At 55.3% G+C, this 21,060-nt stretch overlaps 1 protein-coding gene and 1 long non-coding RNA gene across 3 annotated transcripts in view; one reads left to right on the forward strand and one right to left on the reverse strand.

The window, feature by feature from the left end:
* Window positions 1–578: 578 nt before the first annotated feature.
* On the reverse strand, window positions 579–5,212 carry FOXF1 (forkhead box F1). The gene is made up of 2 exons (XM_039888734.1): window positions 3,624–5,212; window positions 579–2,146 (listed from the first exon to the last, which is right to left on the reverse strand). Exons 1-2 carry the CDS (start codon window positions 4,756–4,758, stop codon window positions 1,986–1,988), a joined length of 1,296 nt encoding a protein of 431 aa, XP_039744668.1. The 5' UTR covers window positions 4,759–5,212; the 3' UTR covers window positions 579–1,985.
* A 1,017-nt stretch (window positions 5,213–6,229) lies between these two features.
* The window catches only part of LOC120622925 (uncharacterized), a 32,178-nt gene continuing 17,347 nt past the window's right edge, over window positions 6,230–21,060 (forward strand). For both annotated transcript variants that reach the window (XR_005658596.1, XR_005658595.1), the window contains exon 1: window positions 6,230–6,555. This is a non-coding gene — a long non-coding RNA (uncharacterized LOC120622925). The remainder of the gene's footprint in view (window positions 6,556–21,060) is intronic.

The raw sequence follows: 21,060 nt of genomic DNA on the forward strand, positions 1-21,060 counted from the left end.
CCCCCCCCCAATAAACTACAGAAAACTTAGAGTTCTTTCATGATTTATAACAGCTAGAATATTGGAACGGTAAAGTCTGAAAGTAAAACTCAAACTGGTCTTGGAGTGACAAAAGTAATGTATATATATGTATATATGTATACTATCTATACATACATGACATATATATATACATATGTGTGTGTGTGTGTGTGTATAGAAAGAGAGAGAGAGAGAGAGAGGAGAGAGAGAGAGAGAGAGAGAGAGAGAGAGAGAGAGAGAGAGAATGATTCCCAGAGAAGGAAGAAGGAAGATTATAGTTCTTTAAACATTCAATTATTTCTTTAAAAAGAGAAACGACAGAGGGGCAGAGGGCTCTTCTTAAAAAACAGAAGCCAAGAAAAATAGTTATTCATGTCCAGATTTCACTCCAATGTGAAATGAAGAGTGAAAAGAGGATTAGCTATAAAATAAAAAAAAAGGAAAAGGAAGTATTCAGAATCACCCATATTTTAAATACAAAAAAAAAAAAAAGACTAACTATCCCAAGCCAGTTTCTGTCCGCATTTGGAGGTTTGGAAGATATGCTGCAATCCCAATAAAATGCTCATGCGATTTTATTTCTAGTTGATACAATGTTAAGGCCATGTACAAATGTTATACATTTTTATTTTTGTTCTTTTTTTTTAGGAAAAAATACACAAAAGGCAAAACATCCTCAAATTGTCATTTTATACAGTGCAGAAGGAAATTTAAAATACGTGTCACAAACGCTGCACCCCAGCAGCCAAAATACTAGAAAAAAAGGCGGGGTAGTCCTTCATTTTATATATATTTATATAAAACATATGAAAATTTGTTTTTACACAAATCGGACTTTGTTTCAAATTTACAATGGATAGCTAAAAAAAAAAAAAAAATTCTACGCGGCAAATATTGCCAACAAAGATACACCATTAATACTGATAAACGGAGGAGCCTATGCGGTGTTTCGATTATTAGGGAAAGAAAGAATAAATAACAGGATGAGCCTTGCTATAGTTTTAAAAAGTGCCTTAACCTTTCTGCGTCACCGCAATCCTGAATTGGCGCACTCGCCGGGCCTGCCCCGTCCCCGCGCCGCGCTGCGTTCGCCTCCCTCTCGCACCGGAAAGTTACAGTAGAGGTCGGGAGACGGCCAGGTCTCGTGAGAAAAACACCCACCGAAAAAGTCCAAATAAAACTGGAAACAAAACCAAAAAGACTGAAGAGAAGGAAGAAGAAGAAGGAAGAAGAAGAAGAAGAAGAAGGCGGAGGGGAAGGGCAGAGGCCCGGGTTGCCGCTCGCTTCTGAGCTCCATCTAGTTTCTTTTTTAAAGACGAACAGTGGCTTCAGAAATGCAAGTTGTCGGCACAAAGATCCACCTGTGGCTGATGGAAGACTTCTGAGGTGGGGAGGGAGAATGCCGCTTCTTCCTCCTCTTCCCTGCAAAAGACGGCTTTAAAAAGAGACTTGCGCACTCCAGGACATTCTTTCCAAAAAAGTTAAAAATAAAAAGATAAATACTCAACCAAAAAATAAAAGTATTTGATAATGATGGTCTCATACGTTTGCCTTTCTTCTAAAAAAAAAATCTCCCCTCACCTTTTCCATAGTAAGAGAAGAGGGAAAAGAGAGACCTCAGCAGAATTTTTGTTTAGATGTCGAGGGTTTTCCCCCAACACAGCACCTTCTCAGCCGGTTTCAATCGGATCAAAAATAGATATTTCTCTACCAACAGCTGCAGTCAGATCAGGCCCTACTGCCACCATTTTTTTAAATTTTCGAGGGAGAAGGGGAGGAGGTGCCGACCACTGCGCCAAGTCTTTGCCCTGGGGATTCCTTTCCAAATAATCCGATTGGAGAGGGGTCAAACCCTTGTCTTCTGCCGACGGTTATACCTCGAGAATAAAGCAGTTTCTTGCAGTGGGTTCCCGGGTCCCTGTGCCGGGGCGGCCCATGCCCAGAGGGCCCCTCGGGATTCAGCCTCACATCACGCAAGGCTTGATGTCTTGGTAGGTGACCTGCTGGTGGTAGTAGGAGCCGCTGCTGGCGGAGTGCATCGACGAGGACGCCATGGTGTTGAAAGAGAAGACAAACTCCTTTCGGTCACACATGCTGGGTGACTGCGAGTGATACCGCGGGATGCCTGCGAGGGAGGTGACAAGAGAGGAGGGAAAGTAAAGAGTAAGTGCCAGAGGCCAGAGTTCAAGGAGGAGAAGCAGCGCTGCCCACCTCCCACGGGGCGCAGGCCCTCCCCCCCACCACGCTCCGCCTGCCCGCAGACAGACTCCCCAAGTTCCCGACCCTCAGTCCCTCCTGGCCCCGAGCTGTATGCCCCAGGGAAAGATCCCGGGACACCAGCGACCGTTCCTGCTCCCACTGCTTCCTGGGCCTCTCCAGCCTTGGCCACTGAACACCTGACCGGGGGCTTCTGGAAGCTGAAGAGGAAGGGGTGAGAGCGGCTGAGACGGGCCTGGAGACGCCAGGGAGGGTCCTGAAGGCCTCCACCTCCTGGTCAGCCTGAGGCCTGGCGCCGAGGAAGCCACTTCCCAGCCCCAAGGCTGTGGAGGCCTCAGAGCAGCGAGAGGCAGGCACTGGGAGCGGGGAAGCCCAGAGCCATCACGGGGTGAAGAGTAGCTTCTTCAAAGGACGTGCCCCTTGGAGAACAGGGCAGCTGGAGCCCAAGAGTTTGAAGCAGCCCAAGCAGAGTGACTCCCGCCCCCCGCGGAGAAGTGGCCTTCCAGCCCCCAGGCCAGGCTCCTGCCTCCTGCAGGCTGCTGACAGCTGACCCCTGTCAGGACCCTGCTTAGTTCACTCCATGCCCTTTCCAGAACTAGGCCCAGAAGGCTGCTGGTGGGTGCTGAGATGGGAATTCAGGAGGGGAAATGGTTCTGCATCTTCTTAGAGGCTTGGGGAGAGGACACCTGGGGACCCGAAAACCTGGATCCTGAGAAACAAAGAGTCTGTGAGGCCTGTGACTCTGCGGCTCACTCTGGGCCTGGCCGCAGCTCCTCTCTACCTCTGCCACCACAACATACCCCCAAGTCGACATTTGCAGGGCCAGACCTGGTTCCCTGAAAGGCTGGACACTGACTCTCTGAGCACCAGGCCCAGGCAGCCTTGGGCCTAACTCTTCCGTTCTGCCCAGGCAAGGAGCAGAGGCGGCTCTCCCCGCCGGTAGCTTTCTGAGCAACCACCCCAGGATGGTGAGCCAGTTGGCCCAGTTTGGGCCTCAGCTTAATCCTGGGAACTTGCTGAGGTGTGAGGGGGCCTAAGAAACCAGAAAGGACTTAGAATATTGGGGTCTGAGTCTTTTTTGATGGGGACGGGGCCTACCTGGCTGGGCTCTGGACTGCCAGAAGACTGGAGTTGGAACAGAAAAAGAAAAACGAAAATCTCAGCCCAAATCAGGGGGCCCAAATCAGTCGACCTTCAAACTAGGAGGTGGGACTGAGAAGCACTGCAGTATTGGGGTTGGCACCCCACAGAAGTGTCTGCAGGCTCTCCGTCGGGGGCGGTCAGCAATTTGGGGGACTGAGTCAATTTGGGGGGTTGGTTCCACGCAGTGTACACACAGATGTCCAACCTCCCCAGGACTAGAACCGCCCAGCCTCCCCACTCACCTTGCAGCTCAGCTGGGGTGTTGTGACTGTTCTGGTGCAGATAGGGCTGGTCCAGGGAGTGCGTGGAGAGGCTGCCCGACAGGGGGTTGGCCGTGGGGTTGCAAGGGGACAGGGGCTGCTGCTTGATGTAGGAGGCGCCGCTGTTGAGGGCAGCGGAGGCCGAGGGAGGCCAGGCGGCTGCGGAGCCCGAGTAGACGGCATGCGGCTCCATGACCCCACCCGCAGCGGGCAGCAGCGGGGAGGCGGGCACCGAGCTGTCGTGGTGCGGGTACTCGCCGGCCGCCGCGCTGCCGCAGCTACCCATGTACGAGTGGCCGCCGTTGGCGGGCAGGTGGGGCACCGAGTGGCTGGGCAAAGCCATGCCGTCCACGTTGCCAGGCAAGTGGCCATTCATCATGCCCAGGCCGCCCTCGAGCGCTAGGCTGTTGGGCGGGCACGAGAGGCCGCCGGCCGAGCTCTGGAAGCCGTAGGTGTCCGGGAGATGGTTGAAGCCCAGCCCGTTCATCATGCTGTACATGGGCTTGAGCGCCTGGCATTTCCTTCGGAAGCCGCGCGGCCGCCGCCGAAAGGAGCCCTCCTCGAACATGAACTCGCTGGCCGGGTCGATTGTCCAGTAGTGGCCCTTGCCCGGCCGCCCGAGGCCCTTGGGCAGCTTGATGAAGCACTCGTTGAGCGAGAGGTTGTGGCGCACCGAGTTCTTCCAGCCCTGGTAGGAGCCGCGGAAGAAGGGGAAGCGGCTCTGTAGGAACTGGTAGATCTCGCTGAGCGTCAGGCGCTTGGTGGGCGAGCTCTGGATGGCCATGACGATGAGCGCGATGTACGAGTAGGGCGGCTTCTCGGGGCGCCGGATGCCGGCGTTCGTCTTCTTGGCCTTGGACGGGCCAGAGGACGCGGGGTCCATGGCCGCGCCGCCTCCCCCGCCGCCGCCGCCAACGCCGCCGCCGTGCGGTGGCTGCTGTTTCTCGGACGCTGAAGACATCGGGTGGCTGCTGCCGCCGCCGCTGCCGCCGCTGCTCTGCGCCGCGGACGAGCGGGGAGGAGGAGGAGGAGGAGGAAGAGGAGGAGGAGGAGGGGGGGGAGGAGGGCGAGGGGGAGGGGGCTGCGCGCGCGGGGCTGGCTGCACCTCTGCCGTCATCCGCGGCCACTTCTCCCGAGCGAGCCTCGGCGCGCCCTCCCCCGCCTGCCCGCCAGTCCTCCCGGAGGAGCTGCTGGATCCGCCGGCGGTTGGCGCAGAGCCCCCCTCTCTCTCCAGCTCCCTCCTCCCCCACCTCTCTCTCCTCCCTCTTTCCCTCTCGCCCTCCCACAAGGGAAGGAGCCGAGCTAAGGCTGAGGGCAGCCCCTTTGCAGCCTGGGCGGAGGCTGCGAGGAAGCCCCCTCACCACCCCGCTACACACTGCTTTTTGGGATGGGAGAGGCACCACCTCCAGGGCCTGCAGCAGTGAGCCCCTATGGGGAGCAGCGCTTGGTCCCCACCACCCGCAGTGCTTGGCTCCACGAGTCCTGCGGAGGCCGCCCTCACTGCATCTTCTCTCGGCGGCGTCTCCTCGGCCGGCGTAAGACCCTCCAGGAGTTCCCTCCCCTCCCTGCCCCCCTCGGGCCTCCGCGTTGGTGGGCGCTTAAAGGGCCCCCACCCTCCCCGCCCAGCGGCCGCTGGCAGAACCCGCCCCGCCTCCACCAACCTGGCGAGCAAGTGTTAATGCGCCCTCGGCCCACGGTTCAGCCCCGCTGTGCGCAGGCCCCCGCCTTTCCAGCCCCGGCCGCGCGGCGGGAAACGCACCCCGGGTCCCGGGCCTTCCCCGACGAATGCAGACCAGTGGCAAATCGCAACTGCAGCGGCGGCAACGGCCGCCAGGTCGTGTCCATCGCGGGCACACCCGGCTCGGCCACGGGTCCCCCCGGCCAGCGGGCGTAAGTTCCCGCGAGGGACCGCCTCCCCACTCTCCCCGCCCCGGGAAGAACTACGCCGCGCTCGGGACTTTTCGGACTCGCCCAGCAGCTCGCGAGCGAGCGGGCAGCTGCCGGAGCCGAGCGCGGGCGAAAAACGAAAGCGCAGGGCAGGTCGCTGCAGCTTTGTCTGCGGCGCCGCGGGCCGAGCGGGAGCGAGTGAGGAGGGCTGGCCCTGGGGAACCAAAACCGTACAGGTCCTGGGACAAGCGGCCCCGCTCATTCACTCACTCATGAACTCGTGCACTCATGCACACGTATGCATCCAGTGATGCACATGCAAACCTGCGAAGTTACTAGACTCAGACATGCAAACTCACACCCATGAGTGCGTTTCCACGCACGCCCACGGTGCTCATATATGTGCGCGCCCACTCGTGCGCTCACTCACGCACACACAATAGACGCATAGGAGCTTAAATTTGCACCAGCTCTCACTTACGTGTACATTAGCTAAGCTCAGATCTGAACCCACACTTAGCTCAGTTGACCACCCCCCTCCCGCGCGCGCACACACACACACACACTCACTGAAAACCCGCCTATTTGGCCCTGCAGCGCCGGTGTCCCCATTTTCCAAGAGCAGGTTCCGATTTCTTCTAGATGGTAAAGGCCCTGGCAGGAAGTTTATACGGCTCAATGTAAACATGTTCTGAGGGATTCTTTAATAATAATAATAGAGAATGCCGCGTGCGCGGGCGGGGGTGGGGGGTTGGTGGTGTTGGCCTAATGCCCCTGTGGGCTCGGCCTGCCGCCGCCTCTGACTCTGCGCGCCAGGCCAGGTTCCGGAAAGCAGTCTGCGCGGGTGGGGAGCGCGGTCTCCGGCGGCCCTCACGTGCCTAGCCGCCCGCAGCGGAGGGCTCACACGCACGCTCCCCCTCCCCCCACCAACCTCATAGCACTGGGGAGTGGACTAGGACTGGGGTGGGATGGCACCGAGCGCAGGACCGTGCAGGAGCTGGGCGCAACGCGGCAAGCAGGGACCCAGGTGAGTGCTGTTTGCGCGCAGGCTGCGGGGCACCAAGCCTGGCCGCGCCCCCCCGCTAGGGCTTTGGGTAGGCTGAAGGGAGGCGAAGAGTGTTTTTGCGGGTCATCGTGAGAAGCCAAGACACCTTGCCCAGGCGCGAGCTTGGTTGAGAGGTGCGTGCCGGGCTCGGAGAGAGGCCCGCAGCGCTTTTCAAAGCTCACAGGCATCTTGCGTTTCTCTGGCTTCCTTGTCTCCTGCTGATCTCCTTCCTCGTTCACTAGCCGCCAGCCTCGGTGGTAGACACCTCGTCGCCACTGGGGCGCCTGGCACGTCCTTGCGAGGAGCTGGGGGGCTTGCCGGCTGGCGGGCGTTGTCTGCTCGGCTATCGCTGCCTTCGGCGGAGCCGCGCTCGCGGAGACCATAGTCACCTTCCCTGCGCTGCGCTTCCGCCTGGCTTCCCGGCCCAGCCCGCCTAGGGAAAGGGTGAGTGTGGGACGTGACTGCGTTGTGTGTGGTTGTGTCTTCGCACAGGTAGACTCGCACTGGCAGACCCATCCTTACTTCACACAGCCTAGCCAGCGTCCACAGACCACAGACGCCTTGAGCACTGTGCATCGCCTCTAATACATCGTCCCCGAAGCGAACACCCCCGCGCACAGCTCAGGTGCCCCCCGCCCTCTCACCGACCCACAGGCCTGCCCACCGCTGATGACACACTTTCGGTTACGTGCATACACTTGTGCAGTGCGCATTCGCCCACGCACAGCCAGCAGCACATGTACACGCAATCGCACTCACGGCCACTCCACGCGCGCGTGCACGTCCACGCACACCCGCGTTCTCACATTCTCTTCATCCATCCCCGCCCCCCCCCCCACTTGCCCGCCAAACGGCAGCTGCAGGCAAGGAGGCCCCGGCAGCGCCGGGAGGGAAGTTCCCGAGAAGGGGTCGCTACCGCCAGCTGCTGGGAGCACATCTGGCCTTTAGAGAAGAGAGTGGGGGAGGTTGCCCGCTCGCAAGCCAGCCAGGGGTGCGGCACTCTCCACGGATACCAGAAAGTGATAGGAACGCTTTCCTTTCTCTCGGTCTTCCTTCGCTGACAGGGCACCTCCAGAGTGAAGGGTCTCTATAGAGCATGATGTTGTGTGTGGGGGGAGGGCGGGAGGCTTTATCCAGTAGCCCTCTTCCCTCTGAAGTCCTCTCCAGTTCCGAGGGGCTGCAGATTTTATCTTGGCTAACCCCCAAACCGTGCTTCCTCCCTCCTGCACATCCTTGTCTCTCACTGGTTCCCTTGGGGGCCATGTGTGTTTTGGGGTGAAGGAGCTTCTGCCTTCTGGGCAAGGAGTGTGGAGTCAGCCCCCACTTGGCCTCCACTTACCTCTCAGGTTCTGAGAGCGAATAGCACTTTCCATTTGAAGGACAGCAGTAAGTTACCTTGCCCATGGAAAGGGAGCCCAGTTGGCCTTCGAGCCTCAGGAATGTGGCAGATGGAGGCTCTCCCCCAGCCCCTCATCTCCACCCAGGCAGGAGATAAAGGTGGGAGTGTGAGAGGAAAGGGAGGAGGAATGAGTTCCCAGCTCCGTATTTTGGGGGGAACCTCCTTCAATTCCGGGAAAAACTGCAGCCATAGCAAGGGTGCTTCTCCATGTGCCCAAGGACTAAGCTCTCAGCTTTTCAGATGCCCCGAGAGGTCCAACCCTGACCTTAACATTTTTGAGGTGGGGAAACCGGCCCAGTGAGGACCTGGCCTGGGTCAGTCAATGATGTTAAGGAAACACCTCTTTATCTTTCCTCTCTACCCACAAGGACAGCCTATCACTGCATTTTACTCTCCCAGATGCCTCATTGCAGGCTGGGAGTGGAGAGGGGGCTTTAGAAATGCTCTGCTGCCTGGCATGCCCCTGGCTTCCCAGGCCCAAGGGCATAGAGAGACCACAAACACAATGTTACTAGGACTTAGCAATTGTTGACTTTGTCCAGGTGCTGATCATCACCTTATTAACACCCCTTTAGATATTCTTAACTTTTTTCTGGGCTGTGAATCCCTTTGACAAACTGTTGAAAACTACATCCTACTCCCTCCCCTCAGAAGGCATATATACTTGGGACATTTGTAGAATGATTTTCAAGGTTTCACCAAACACCTTGAACCTACCATCAGTGGGAGCCCATGCGCGAACCCACGACCTCCCATCTATGAACCCAGGACCCTAGTTTAAACACCCCAAAGATACTTGTTTGAATCTTTACATAAGCCCCTACCAGGTCAGTACTATCCCTCCCTTTTACAGATGGGGCTCAGCGAGGTTACCCCATGTCTTAGGTCACCCTGCAGAGACAGAATACAAACCCAGGTCTAACTGCAGGACCAGGGGTTAAGCCCCAGCCATAGGGTAAGTGTGGGCAGAGGACAGTACAGAGACCCTGTGCCTGCAGATTTGGAATTGTGGTCAGGATTTGAATCCAGCCTCCACCATGTAGGGACGAGTGTTGCATGAGCTGTTTGTGCCTTAATTTCATCTTTTTTGGGAGTAAGGGCTGTCAATTGGTTTATTTTCCCCCAGCTTTATTGAGATATAATTGAAACATAACATTGAGTAAGTTTAAGGTACATAATGTGTTGATTTGATAAATTTGTATGTTGCAAAATGATTATCACTGTAGTTAGCTGCCACCTCATTCCTCCACGCAGTTACCATTTGTGTACGTGTGTGTGGTGAAAGCATTAAAGACCTTCTCTCTTAGCAACATTCAAGGATATGATACGGTATTATTAGCTATAATCCCCATATTGTAACTTCGTTTCTTTATCTAAAAAAATGGAACAAATAATGGATCAGCTCTTTTACTTAGAGCTGTTGTGAGCATTGGACAAGACTGTACAGAGAGAGACTTAGGCTATCCAAACAGACAGAAACAAACAAAACCCCTGGGGCCCAGCTTGAGGGGCAGTTGGAGAAAATGCAGACTGGGATGTGGCAGCTTTTTGCTCAGCGTAAAAATCCGTAAAGAATCCCCCCACCCCAAATCAAATCTGCGCCCCATCGCCAGCCCCAGGAATCCCAAAATGCGGGTGGGGGGGCGGGTGTAAAAACAGACAGGCCTGCCATGTCTCCCACTCCCCAAGCCCAAGGTATTTTTACTGGCTAATTGCTTAAGTGAAGCCGCCCGGGCTGAGAGTGCGTGGTAACCCGAGCAGGGAACCAGATCCAGCTCGGATTGTGCCGGCCGGCCTCGTGGGTGGGGGCAGAGGCAGCCGCCGACCACCCACCTCGAGGGCAGCCGCCCTGCCCGCGCCGCTGTCCCAGCTCTGCATTAGCACGGAGCCAGCGCCTCCCTTGCTCTGCTCCCTTGAACCCCTTTCAGACGATGTCCAAAGGCGACGCAAGGTAGTGTGGGCTGGGCCCCAGACCAGAGGATGGTCGGAGCTGGGCAGTAGGGGAAGCCACCTGGCTTGGAGGCATCAGTAGGGAGGCCAGGAGGAACTGGGATGAAATGTGTGGGTGGAAATGCGCCCTGGGGATAGGGGATTGTGGGCAAAAATGTCATGGTCAGGAGGAGAGACGGTATTTTCCCTCCCCTGGTCATAAAATGATCTGTGTACAAAAGAGGGAGGTGTTTCTCTGCAAACTCTAGATATGCACACGTATCAAGTGTGCCAGCTGGCAGAAGGGCGAGAACTGTGGAACTAAAGAGACACTGAGTTGTGCCTGGCAGGCATGATACCGTCAGGTGGGTGTACAGGGTAAGGATTGTGCACAGAATAGCATGAGGTGTGCAAATAAGACGCATTTCTTGAGCTGAACATTATAGGCCATAGGTACGGCGTGGTGCTTCATGTGTAATTAATATTTTAAGACATAAACAATGTAACGTATTATGTATGCAGAATATTCGAGTGCAATATGAGGTGTTCCATACCCGGAACATTATAGCTATGTATAGTATAACAGGTTACGCACATGGAATGGTCTGGGGGTGTGTACAACATAATGGAATCCAGACACAGAATATCGTAGGCTCTGAGGGCCATGTAATATAGAATTACATGGACTGTTGTGCGGTGTGTGTAGAAGATAATAGGTTATATCATACATGACATAATGAATGTATATGAACATTGTAAAATATGTACAATTCGGTGTCCGTGGGCACAGGACATCACAGGAAATGTGTTGATAATGCAGTGTGCATTCTGGGTACAGCATGTTGCAAGGAGAGGGGTCTACACCAGGACACTCTCTCCACCCAAGCTTCAGGCAGTGGGTTTACAGTAGACTATGGTTACATGAATGGAAGGCTGTCAGGTTTGCATGCAATCTAACACGCAATAATAAAAATGCCAAGACCACACAGCTAACGGTAACTGAGGTCTGACTGTGTGTCCTTCTGAGACTCCTCAAGGTAATCGCTAGCTCAGGAAACCCTGACCATAACCCTGGGAGGCAGGCTCTGTTTTGATCTCAGGTCCCAGGGAAGCCAAGTGACTCTCCTACTTTATCTTTGTAGCATCAGAAAAGCTTTCACATACCTTGTCATGCTGGCAGGGGTGGGCAGTTCTTTTTTTTTTTTTTTTTATGTTATTTATTTAGAGTAGTTTCAAATATACAGTACATAGGTTAGACATCTATCCTGTTCATAAAAACGATCCCCCCAACTGCTCCCTCCCTCCCCTGTCCCTCCATTTAGGCATCATATTAATGCTAACTGCGTTCCTTGTGCTGTGCTCAGGGGTGGGCAGTTCTTGAAGTGGTGTGGAGACATGGGCCGACGCGCCTTCTCTGTGGGTCTTGAGAGGCTGTGAGCACGAGGCTCTGCGATCTTCTATCTGCAGCAGGCGCAGAAAAGATGCAGTGACAAGAGATGTGTGTAGAATGAGCACTAGAAGGAACCCTGAATCCTGGGGAGCCCCAGTGCTTGCGTGTATCAGGGCCATTGGGAATGCTCCTGGTCAGAGCCACACACCCAAGTTTTGGAGTGCTGCCTCTCTTGTGCCCATTGCTGCCCAACTAAACTCCAAACCACGGCAGTCCCGTTGTTCCTTCTTGTCAGTAGCAAACTGGATTCTGGGGCCCTCTGAGACTCTTCACGGGGGTACCTTCAGGTGAAGAGGAAAGAGAGGCAGCACCCCCTGGCCTTGCCCAGCCCTGCCACACCCCGTTGGCACACACGGGGCTGGGAAACCCACCTGTTCAGACCGCCAGGGCCACACCTGGGGAGCAGCGGGGGAGGAGGTTGTTCCTGCACGGGGCCCTGGCAGTCCATCTCCCTGTCAGCTGTACATTAGGAAGAGGTTCATATTTTGGTCAAGAAAAAAAAAAAAAAACAAGAAAAACTCATGCTCACGCTGCTGCAGCTCGAGCTTGTTCCCTCATTTGGCCCTTTTACCCAAAAGCACGAATTTTCCATGACGTTCTTCAATGAAATATTTGACAACATTGCAGCCCAGGAATTTACAGCCCTCTTCCCCTGTGAGATTTTTGGGAGTTTTCTGGCATTAGCAGTGCATGCTGCTCGAAGAAACAGAGACTGCTCCGGGGCCATGGAGCGTCCTGGAGCTTCCAGTCCGGATGCCTGGCCCCTTCTTCCCACAGAGGCAGAGGCTCTGAAGCATCTGATATTTTTATCCCCGCTGCCTGGACAGCTGTGCTCAGAAAGATGGCAAGAAGATGTTCCTTCCAGCATGGGGCTGTGTGTGAGGGGGTGCGTGTGGCGCCAGATTTTGTTTCTGAGCAAAGGATCCACACGGAAGGAGAGGGAGTGATGCCTAAAAGATGTAGCAGAAAGGGACTGTGGTTGCTCAGCGCTTCCTCAGAGGGTGGGGCTCCCAGGGGAAAGAAGCCCTCTGGGATGGGGGGCAGTATAGAGAGAGAAAATGAAAAAGAATTCTGAGTTTCAAAAAAAAAAAAAAAGGAAAATACAAATTCAATTTCAAGGGCCAGGTATTTTCTATTTCTCAGATTTGACAGAGAGATAAAATAAGACAGACACGCACTCAACCACGAAGAAGAGGAAGTAGGAACAGAGTGAGATCGGGGAAATGAGGGCCAAACAAAGCGGAGATGTAAAGGGGGGACGTGCTCAGATTTGTGGCTTAATCGAAAGCAGCAATTTGCTCTCCTAAACCTGCCAGTGCGCACACTCAAAATGAGCCCGTCGGTTTCTCTTCAGAGCTGGTAATGCTCTGTCTGTTCCCATGTAGAGTGTGTTGAAAATGAAAACGTGTATTATTTTTAGGAGAAAAAAAAAACAAAATCTGCTCAGCCACTGCAAGGCTCTGGAAGGGATGGAGGGAAGAAGGGGCTTTACTTGCCTGAGGTGACATCCCCTCCCATGCCTTTCTCTCAAATCTGATTGAGTCCTTTTGTCCCAGCTGGGTTGCCCCAGAAACCCCTGGAAAGATCTGCACTTGGACATGTGTGGATTTGCACAGTTTTGCCAGGCCTGTTTCTGCACAATTTATTGGAGAGCCGGCTCTTGTGTGTATGCGATATGGGTGGAGGTGACACAGAGCTGGGTAGGGTACTGGGCAGTGTGCCCTGTGCACTAGAATAGAGAGGCACGGGTGGCCTGGAGACACGGAGACGCTCCCCCTCCCCAGAGAGAGACCCAACATTGGGTCATCAGAATCCAGAGACACCTAGAGTCAGAGTCATGGAAAGCGAGTCCCTGAGAGAGATACACACAGATGGTGAGAGAGTCAGAAGTTTGCACATCAAGGTGAGAGAGACACGAATAGACTGAGAGCAAAGCCAAGGGAAAGTGGGAGAGAGAGAGAGAGAGAGGAAGAGAGAAAAGTTGGGGATGGGCAGCGGAGAGGACTCAGTGATGGACAGAGTCTCTTGGAGCGCTGGGCGGGGCAGCACCTAGAAGATAGTGGTTGGTGACGGCTGGGAGCCCCAGACTGGAATGAGGACTGTGTGCCATAGGGAAGGAGAGAGAGGGAGAGACAGAGAGGAGAGAAAGAAAATGAGGAAGAGAGACCAAGAGAGACAGAGGGAGAGAAGGAGAGGAAGAGAGAGACAGAGAGGGGGAGGGAGACAGACTTCTTCCCGGGCTCTAGGCACTGGGCAGGCAGTGGCTGCTGACACTGAGGTTTCTCACCGTCCAGTTCTCCTGGGAGTGGGTCCCAGACCTGCTTCCATTTAGCCCCGGTGTGGCGTTTTCCCAGAAGAGTTTGGAAGGGTCTTTGTGGGAGCCCTTTTCAGTGTTTCTGAGTAAAGCCCTGGGAAGCCACGGGGAGGGTGGCCAGTGTGATTTAACCTCTAGGTACCTCAGTTTCCTTAACTTAAAATGAGGATAAGTTCAGTACTCATCCACAGAGCTGGCCTGAGCACCAGAGAAGAAACGGTAGAAGTGCCCTGTGTAGAGTCTGGTTGAGGGGATGGTGTGTGTGTGTGTGTTGGGGGGCCGGTGAGGGGGACCATTAATGTGAATCATGGCAGAATTGTTAAACAACAAACAAACCTGAGAGCGATTAGGAGCCTGAGACCTGCCTGATTGAGACTTGGGTCCACTGCTGTGTGACCAGGGGCTGATAGGCTTACCTCTCTGTGCCTTGCTTTTCTCGTCTTCCGACCAAGAATAGTGACGGTCCCTCCTTCTGGGTAGTCGAGAGGATTAGATGAATAATTGTTGGCCTGGTTGTTATAAGTGGGGGTGCTTCATAACAGTGTTTGGGGTGCCGGGGGATGAGTTTCCTTATGCCTTTCTCCCTGCAGTCCCTGAAAGCTTGTGGGGGCCTGGCCTATGGACTTGGCCTGACAGGACCAAGGATTTGGTAGAGTGAACAAAAATAGGGGAATCAGTCCACAGGGTCTTTGGAAAAGTCTCTTCCCCTGTGGGCTCAGTTTTTGCCACCAGTGAATCCTCCCTCCCCAGTGTGGACGGAGAAAAGTAGCTCAAAATCCTGCCACTGACTTCAGGGAGCAGACTCTCCTCTCGGGTTGGAGGGGGGCTTCCTTGAGTCGTTTGGTTATTCAGCATGGACTTCCTGACGCACAGAAGGTTGATGAAGTCTCAGGTGTGCTCCGTCCACATACATACACTCCAGTCAGGCCAGGCTTGGTCCCTGAGTCAATAGAACCCCTCAAGGGCTCCCTGCCTACCTTTGTGGGGTGGCCCTCTGGACCAGGGCCCAGCCTGCCGAAGACCTGGGTTAAAATCCCACCTCCCTGACCCATCTGCTGTGTGACCTCTGCACAGTTTCTTAACCTCTCTGAACCCCCTTTCTCATTTGCATGATGGTGAAAATATAGGCGTCTCTGCGCTCTAGAGCTGCATAAAGACTCGATAAGAACAGCGTTATCGTCAGAGAGAACTACTGAGCATCATCTGTGAGCCAGTGCTCTGCTGTTGCTGGGCCATTTCACAGACGGGAGAGCATGGCACAGCACGGGCACGACGTGAGGGCTCATAAATGTGGGATCAATTGTAGAACACTTGCCTCCCTCCTCCCGAGGGCGAGGGTGCAGTGGGGTCCCAGCTCTGGGCTGTTATTGATAAATCCAGAAAGAAGAGGAGAGACTGTCACCCTCCCACCCCCAACACACACCTAAATTTAGAGATTCTGCTTAGTACACCCCACCTTTCACCCAGGAGTAATGGGAAAATAACAGCCTCCAGCCTGTGGTGGGTCCTGCCTTATACCCCCCCACCACGGGGTGAGGGTGGGAAGCCCCATCAACTCGCACCCCTGATTCCCAGTACTGTTCCCCAACAGTCCACTTTCTGAGAAATGCCAGGAAGGGTGGGTGGTGGCCTGGACCCCTCTCCGCACGAGGCTACCACTTGCTGAGGTTTGGGTTCCTGCGGTCCCGGGACTGCCTCCTCCCTGGGTGTTCAGGGACAGTCTTGACTGTCACTCTTTTTGTGGCGCAACCTTGGGGCAGGAGGACTTGTGGCAACGCAGGCATTGGCGCAGCCCCTGGCTTAGACCCTTGGAGTCCCCCGGGGCCCTGTCCCCCAGGAGCGGGCCTCCAGGGGCAATTCTTCAGATGGCGGTCCCTGACCTGCCCAGACACTAGGTCTCTACCTGGGGCGATTACAAAGTCCCCACCCTGCTCCTGCTCCCACACCTGAGGCTTAGAGAACTCCTTGCGCGTTAATAAGCGCTCTGTCCTTTTTTTACTATTATTTTTCCTCTCGCTCGGTGTTCACCTTGTTACCCATGAGCGGCTTTCCGCTCTGCAGAATTTAAAAATCAAACGAAGGTAAAAACATAATGTCGTCACTCAAACTTTCTAGTCCTTTTATTTTGAGAAATATTTTCTCAGCGCCGGAGATACACCCGATCTTTGAACAATTTGATGACACACAGATCCTAGCATGGGTTCGTTTTTAAAAATTTCTTTGGGGCATTTCGTTTTCATCCATGCATTGCATTTCCGTACCCCAGCACTGATGAATTCTTATCCTGGGTATTATTCTTAACAAATAGCAATTAATTACCTGCAACATTCTATCCCTGACATGAGAAGATGTGTAAGACCCGCTCTTTTAAGAAGCATAATATTTTAAGCGTTTTGTTATATTCCCAAGGTCCCTTTTATCTTGCTTCTCCTCCCACCTCCCTTTTCGCTGTTAACGTTTGAGAATGATTTGAGTCCACAAGGCAGCTGCAGGCAGCACTTCCACGGGGTCACTCCCCCCACCCCCACCGCCCAAATTTGGCTAAGACCCTTTTCATTCGCCATGAAAACTATCTCAGTTAGAAGTCAAATTTGCTCTTTAAAGCGCCCAGTGGTAGATGTCCAAACAGCCCCTTTGCCACCGCGCCCACATTTTTCTTCGCATTGTTGCAAAGCAGCATTTTCTGAAGGACTTTGCTTCAGGGTAGTTGCCCTTCACCACCCCTACCTGCCCCTCACTTTCTTTCTCTCTTTCTCTCTTTCAAAAGCAGCTGAGACTCACTGGTTTTTAGAGTCTGATTCGAGCATTCCTTACGTTGCCTCCCAGAAAAGAACTGGCGAGGGGCTTGCGTTCGGCCGAGACGGTGCATCTGACTTTCGCAGGAAGCACAGGACACGTTTCTTTCTGCGCGAACCAGGCACCCGCGGGGCTCTGTGTGCGCCACCCTTGGGGGTCAGGGCTGGACCCTGGCTGCGATGTGGCTCCGCATTCACCGAAGCCCTGGAGGCAGCGGCGGCGGGAGGGTCCCGGGCAGCCCCTGCTGGTTACAGCTGCTCTCATTCTGCGACGAAACAATTATTTAAACCGCGGTTTGGGCTAATGATGGGTTCTGCTGGGGTGAACGCGGTCTTTATTTTACCTCGACCATCCCAGACGAGGGGGCACGCCCCTAGGCTCCGGGGCTGGGGACGCTCGTGCTGCAAATCCGAGAACTCTCGGTCTGGGGAAGGGTCTTGAGAGGTGGGGGCAGTGAGTGCCCCTTTCTCAGTCGCTTGGCCGGGCCTCGGTGGGAGCTGAAGGGGCAGATTCAGCCTCCCGAGAGTGTCTGAACAGAGAGGTTGGGGTGGGGGTGGGGGACTCGGGCCACCCAGGAGCACCTGGGACTCGCGCTCGTGCGGAGGTGCCTTCTGAAAACAAAGTCCGCGCGTGTCGCCGGCCCCACATCCCCGCTTGGATTGTGGCGGGACTGTCCAGTTTCAGACACCGCTGCCGCGCGGACGCACGGAGGGAAGAGGAGCATAGGGTCTGGACTCTGGATGCGACCTAGGTTGCCGCTAGAGGGTGATGCCTAGATCGGAATCTAAGGCCCATGAAGCTGGGGAGTCTCGACCAACGGTTTTGTTTTGTTTTTCCCCCTGCAAAACCGGGATATTCATTGAAGGGTGCAAGACTGTTTGAGACGCGTCCACATGGGTAATGGGAAATAGCGGATACCAAAGGCTATGCAGTAACGTTAGGCGGAAAAAGGCACATCGAAGTCTGCCGCTTGTGCTATTCCCGCTACGTTGTTTGGAGCCCGAATTACACGGGAAACTAGCTGTTCTCCACCTGCCTGTGCCTGTATAGACAAAGCCTGGAGCCGGGTTACTAGATGAGTCGGGCTGATTTCTCATTGCAGTCTCTGAAGCCCGATTTTTAATTCGGGCGGGAACGGGGAGACGAAATGGGAGGACAGAGGGGGCCGGAAGAGGGCGAGGCTCAGACTCAGGATTTCTGGATGACTCTGGTGAGCTCTGATCCCTTCTGGGCCCTAGGAACAGGCACACGTGCCGTGTGAGAGCGTGAGAACCAGGGACCAGGACTGTGTTAAGGCGGCCGCGGGAGGCCGGCGCACCGAGAGCCGCCAGGCGGTCACTGCGTCCACTTACGCTGATCGCAGAGACCCACCCCATCCTTGCTCTTCCACCAAACACCCACCCCAGCATACCTGGGCCTCCAACCCCAAGCCGGAGATCTCAGGCGGCGTGTACCCCCGCCCCCCAGCTCCTTCTTCCACCACCGACTGCCGTCCAGCTTTAGAGGAGACCAGGCAGGTTCCAAGTCAATTAGCTCGCTGCCGAGGCCGCCGCGGGCTACGGGCTCCTCCCGCAATTAGGGCCGCGCCGGCGAGGGCGGGGCCGGGGGCGCGCAGGTAAAGAGGAACCAATTTGCCCCAAGGCTTTATCAACAAGTGGCTTAACTAGGAATTTAGGTTGACAACTCAGCACCTCCGTCGGAGCTCCAGCGGCAGCCAGCTGGGATGACAAGCTGAACTCTGAGTGTGTGTTTGGGGGGTGGGGGGGGAGGGGAGGGCGGCCTGAGAGCCCGGAGGCCTGAAACTTCAAAGCCACCCAAAGGCGACCTCGGCCTGGGCGCGGAGCGCCCCGTGGGCCAGGGCGTTTCGGTGCGCGCCACGAGGGCCAGGGGCCCGGCCGGCGGGCGAGCGCGGGCCGGTGGGCGCTGGGCCGCCTTTCCTGGCGAAGTAGGTGGCCGTGTATATTTTTGTTCAAGTGGTGTTTATGTTAATGAAAAAAGGATGGAATTACAAACAGCCCGCCGATCGCGCTGTGGCCACCAGAGACTCACGTCCCAGGCCCAATCAAAGGGAGTACAGGTTGGGCCCGCTTTGGACCTTTAGCAGAACCCCCGCTTCGTCTGTGTGAAATTGCGTCTCCTCCCTCCAACCCCCCACAAATCAGGACCTCTCTGTTCGCAATCATCCCTCCTCCGCATCCTTAGCAACCCGCAGTAGCACAATCAGATTTCTGGTTAAGAAAAAAAAAAAAACTAATTTAAGTCCTCCAGCGCTTTTTTAAAAGAGCACCCGGATAAACTCTCCGAGGACATTCGAGGGGGTAGAATCAGCCTCCCTCCTCTCCTTCGCCGCCCGCCTTTCACTTTCCTCCTTTCTTTGTAAAATAATACAGCTCTCCTTGGCTATGACATTTGCTTCCTGGCCCGCCGGACTCCCCGCCACCCATTAGGGAAAAGCAGTTGGCTTCCCACAGACCATTCTAATTCCCCCATCCCCAGAGAAAAACCTTGTTCACTTTCTCCACACCCACCGCCCTCTTTTCCTCCGTTCATTGGAAGCGACCGCAGCGGCGCGAGCCGGCTCTTGCCTCCTTCTCTTTAGTTGACTGAGAACCGGGAGAAGGAAAAGCGGGATCCCGCAGGACAGAGGGCCAAACGCAGCAGGCGGGAGAGAGGCCGACCTCGCGCGGGAGGCGGGCGGGCGGGCGGTGGCGGTGGCGGCGAAGGAGGGGTGTCGTTTAGGCCAGGACAGCGGGGCCCAGGCGGGCACTAAGCCCCTCGGGGCTTACGGCCGCACTTCCTTTTGAAAACGCACCTTGGCCCCTTTCAAACGCTGTGCGTTCGCTTCTCCACAGGCAACGTGAGACAGAGAGGGACAAGAGGGTGGCTGGCCCAGTGGAGAATTCAGGGCCTTGTCTAATCTCTTCCTGGCGGACATCGGACTGGGGAGATTTCGGTTTTCCCGATACAATGCGGCAGCTCTTCACCATGCGCTGCTCGTGCAGACGGCCGATCCCACCCTTTTCGATCAGTTCAGCTCCCGTTTAGGTCCCCAGGGTGCCCGGCTGCTGCAGACGGAAGGCAGCGGCCTAGAGAACACCCCCGCGGGGCTTCCAACCTGGCCAGACGAGTCCACCAGCAACGCTGGGGCCCCACCTTCCTGGATTTTGAATCTCAGCTTCCTTCCTCAGTACAAAGCAGACTCATTACTCAAAACGTCTTCGAAGGCCCAGCGCACCCTGACCGCCTTACCCACCTGGCACCCCAGCAGTGAAGAAGTCTAGGGAACCACAGAAACAACAACCTCTTAAGGAAGAGGAAAAGCAGGAGAGAACGACCTGGCAGCATGAGGACTCTGCATGTGGCCTTTCTCTCCCAGGGAGGGAAGGAGCTTGGTACTTAGGACCATCCATTCCAACCCCCGGGTTTTGGTGGAGGGCTCACAAAGGAGTTACACAGGGAGAGAGTATCGATTTAAAGACTGTCCCCCTCTCTCCTCTGCCAACTCGGGGCTCTGTGCCAACTCCTGGAAGGCTGAAGTGGGACCCGTGTTGGGGTCGGGAGGTTGGATTGTATGCCTCCTGGGACTTAGGTGATGGAGTCAGTGGAGCTGTTCTGTGTGGGGTGAGGATGGGGGGTGTTCTTAACTTGAGATATAAGGATCTTGAGGTGGGAGGTACAACTAGATATGTGGGTGCATTTGGCGGAGAAGCAGAGCCATAGCTCAAAGTCCCTAACACTCCTGCCCCAAATAAGAACCACCAAGATGCAATAAATTGGGCTTAAGTTGTGTTTTCAGCATCCCCTTTTTTTCAAAGAGCTGCCATTTGTCAAACCCGTGCGCTGAGCTGACATTACCCTGACGGGTTTTGTAGCCTTGACATTGAGCAGCGGAGAGAAAAATCCAAGAGGAGAGATGGGGCGTGGGCTTGTGCAGCATCTTGCGCTGCTGCAGGCCTGACCCGCCCCCCCCCCACCACTCCTCCAGGCCTTCGGGGTCACAGGCTGCATCTGGGCCATGTTTTTCATGCAGAAGTGCTGGAGTCACAGGCTCGGGTGGGAGACTGCAGCAGTGCCTCGCAGAGTCTGTCCTCACTTGCCGCCCCTCTCCGCTCCCCATTGCCAATTTGTCTGCCAGCACGGCGTTTTATTCTCTCAATAGGCTTCAGCAGGTGCCTGGCCATCCTCCTCCCTGGCTCCCCTCTCTTGTGGCCTCACCAGTTGGACTGATACAGGAGGTTTGTGTTGGAAACACTTCAAGCCGGTGTTTAGTCTGTCGCGATTGGTGGTGAGGCGCCTTCTGAGCCAGCCGAGTGCCCAAGTTATTGGGACTTGCGTTCTGCCTGTGGGGGTGGGGGCGGCTTTATCTGGAGGGTTTTGGAAAGGCAAAGAGAGGAGCGAGTCTGAGGAGGGCAATCTCCAGGGTTCACAGTCGTCCTTATCCGCCCACAGGGACGGGTTCCAGAGGCAGCCCCGGCCAAGGACTTCATCAGCCGCACTTGGCTCTTGAGCCTTTGCCCATCTTCACATCTTCACGACTTGGGCTCCGCGGGAGACACTTTCTTTACCGGCACCACTTTCTCCGGGGCTGGAGGATGTCAG

This window comes from Pteropus medius, unplaced genomic scaffold, assembly GCF_902729225.1.
Source record: "Pteropus medius unplaced genomic scaffold, Ma_sr-lr_union100, whole genome shotgun sequence".
Lineage (NCBI taxonomy): Eukaryota > Metazoa > Chordata > Mammalia > Chiroptera > Pteropodidae > Pteropus > Pteropus medius.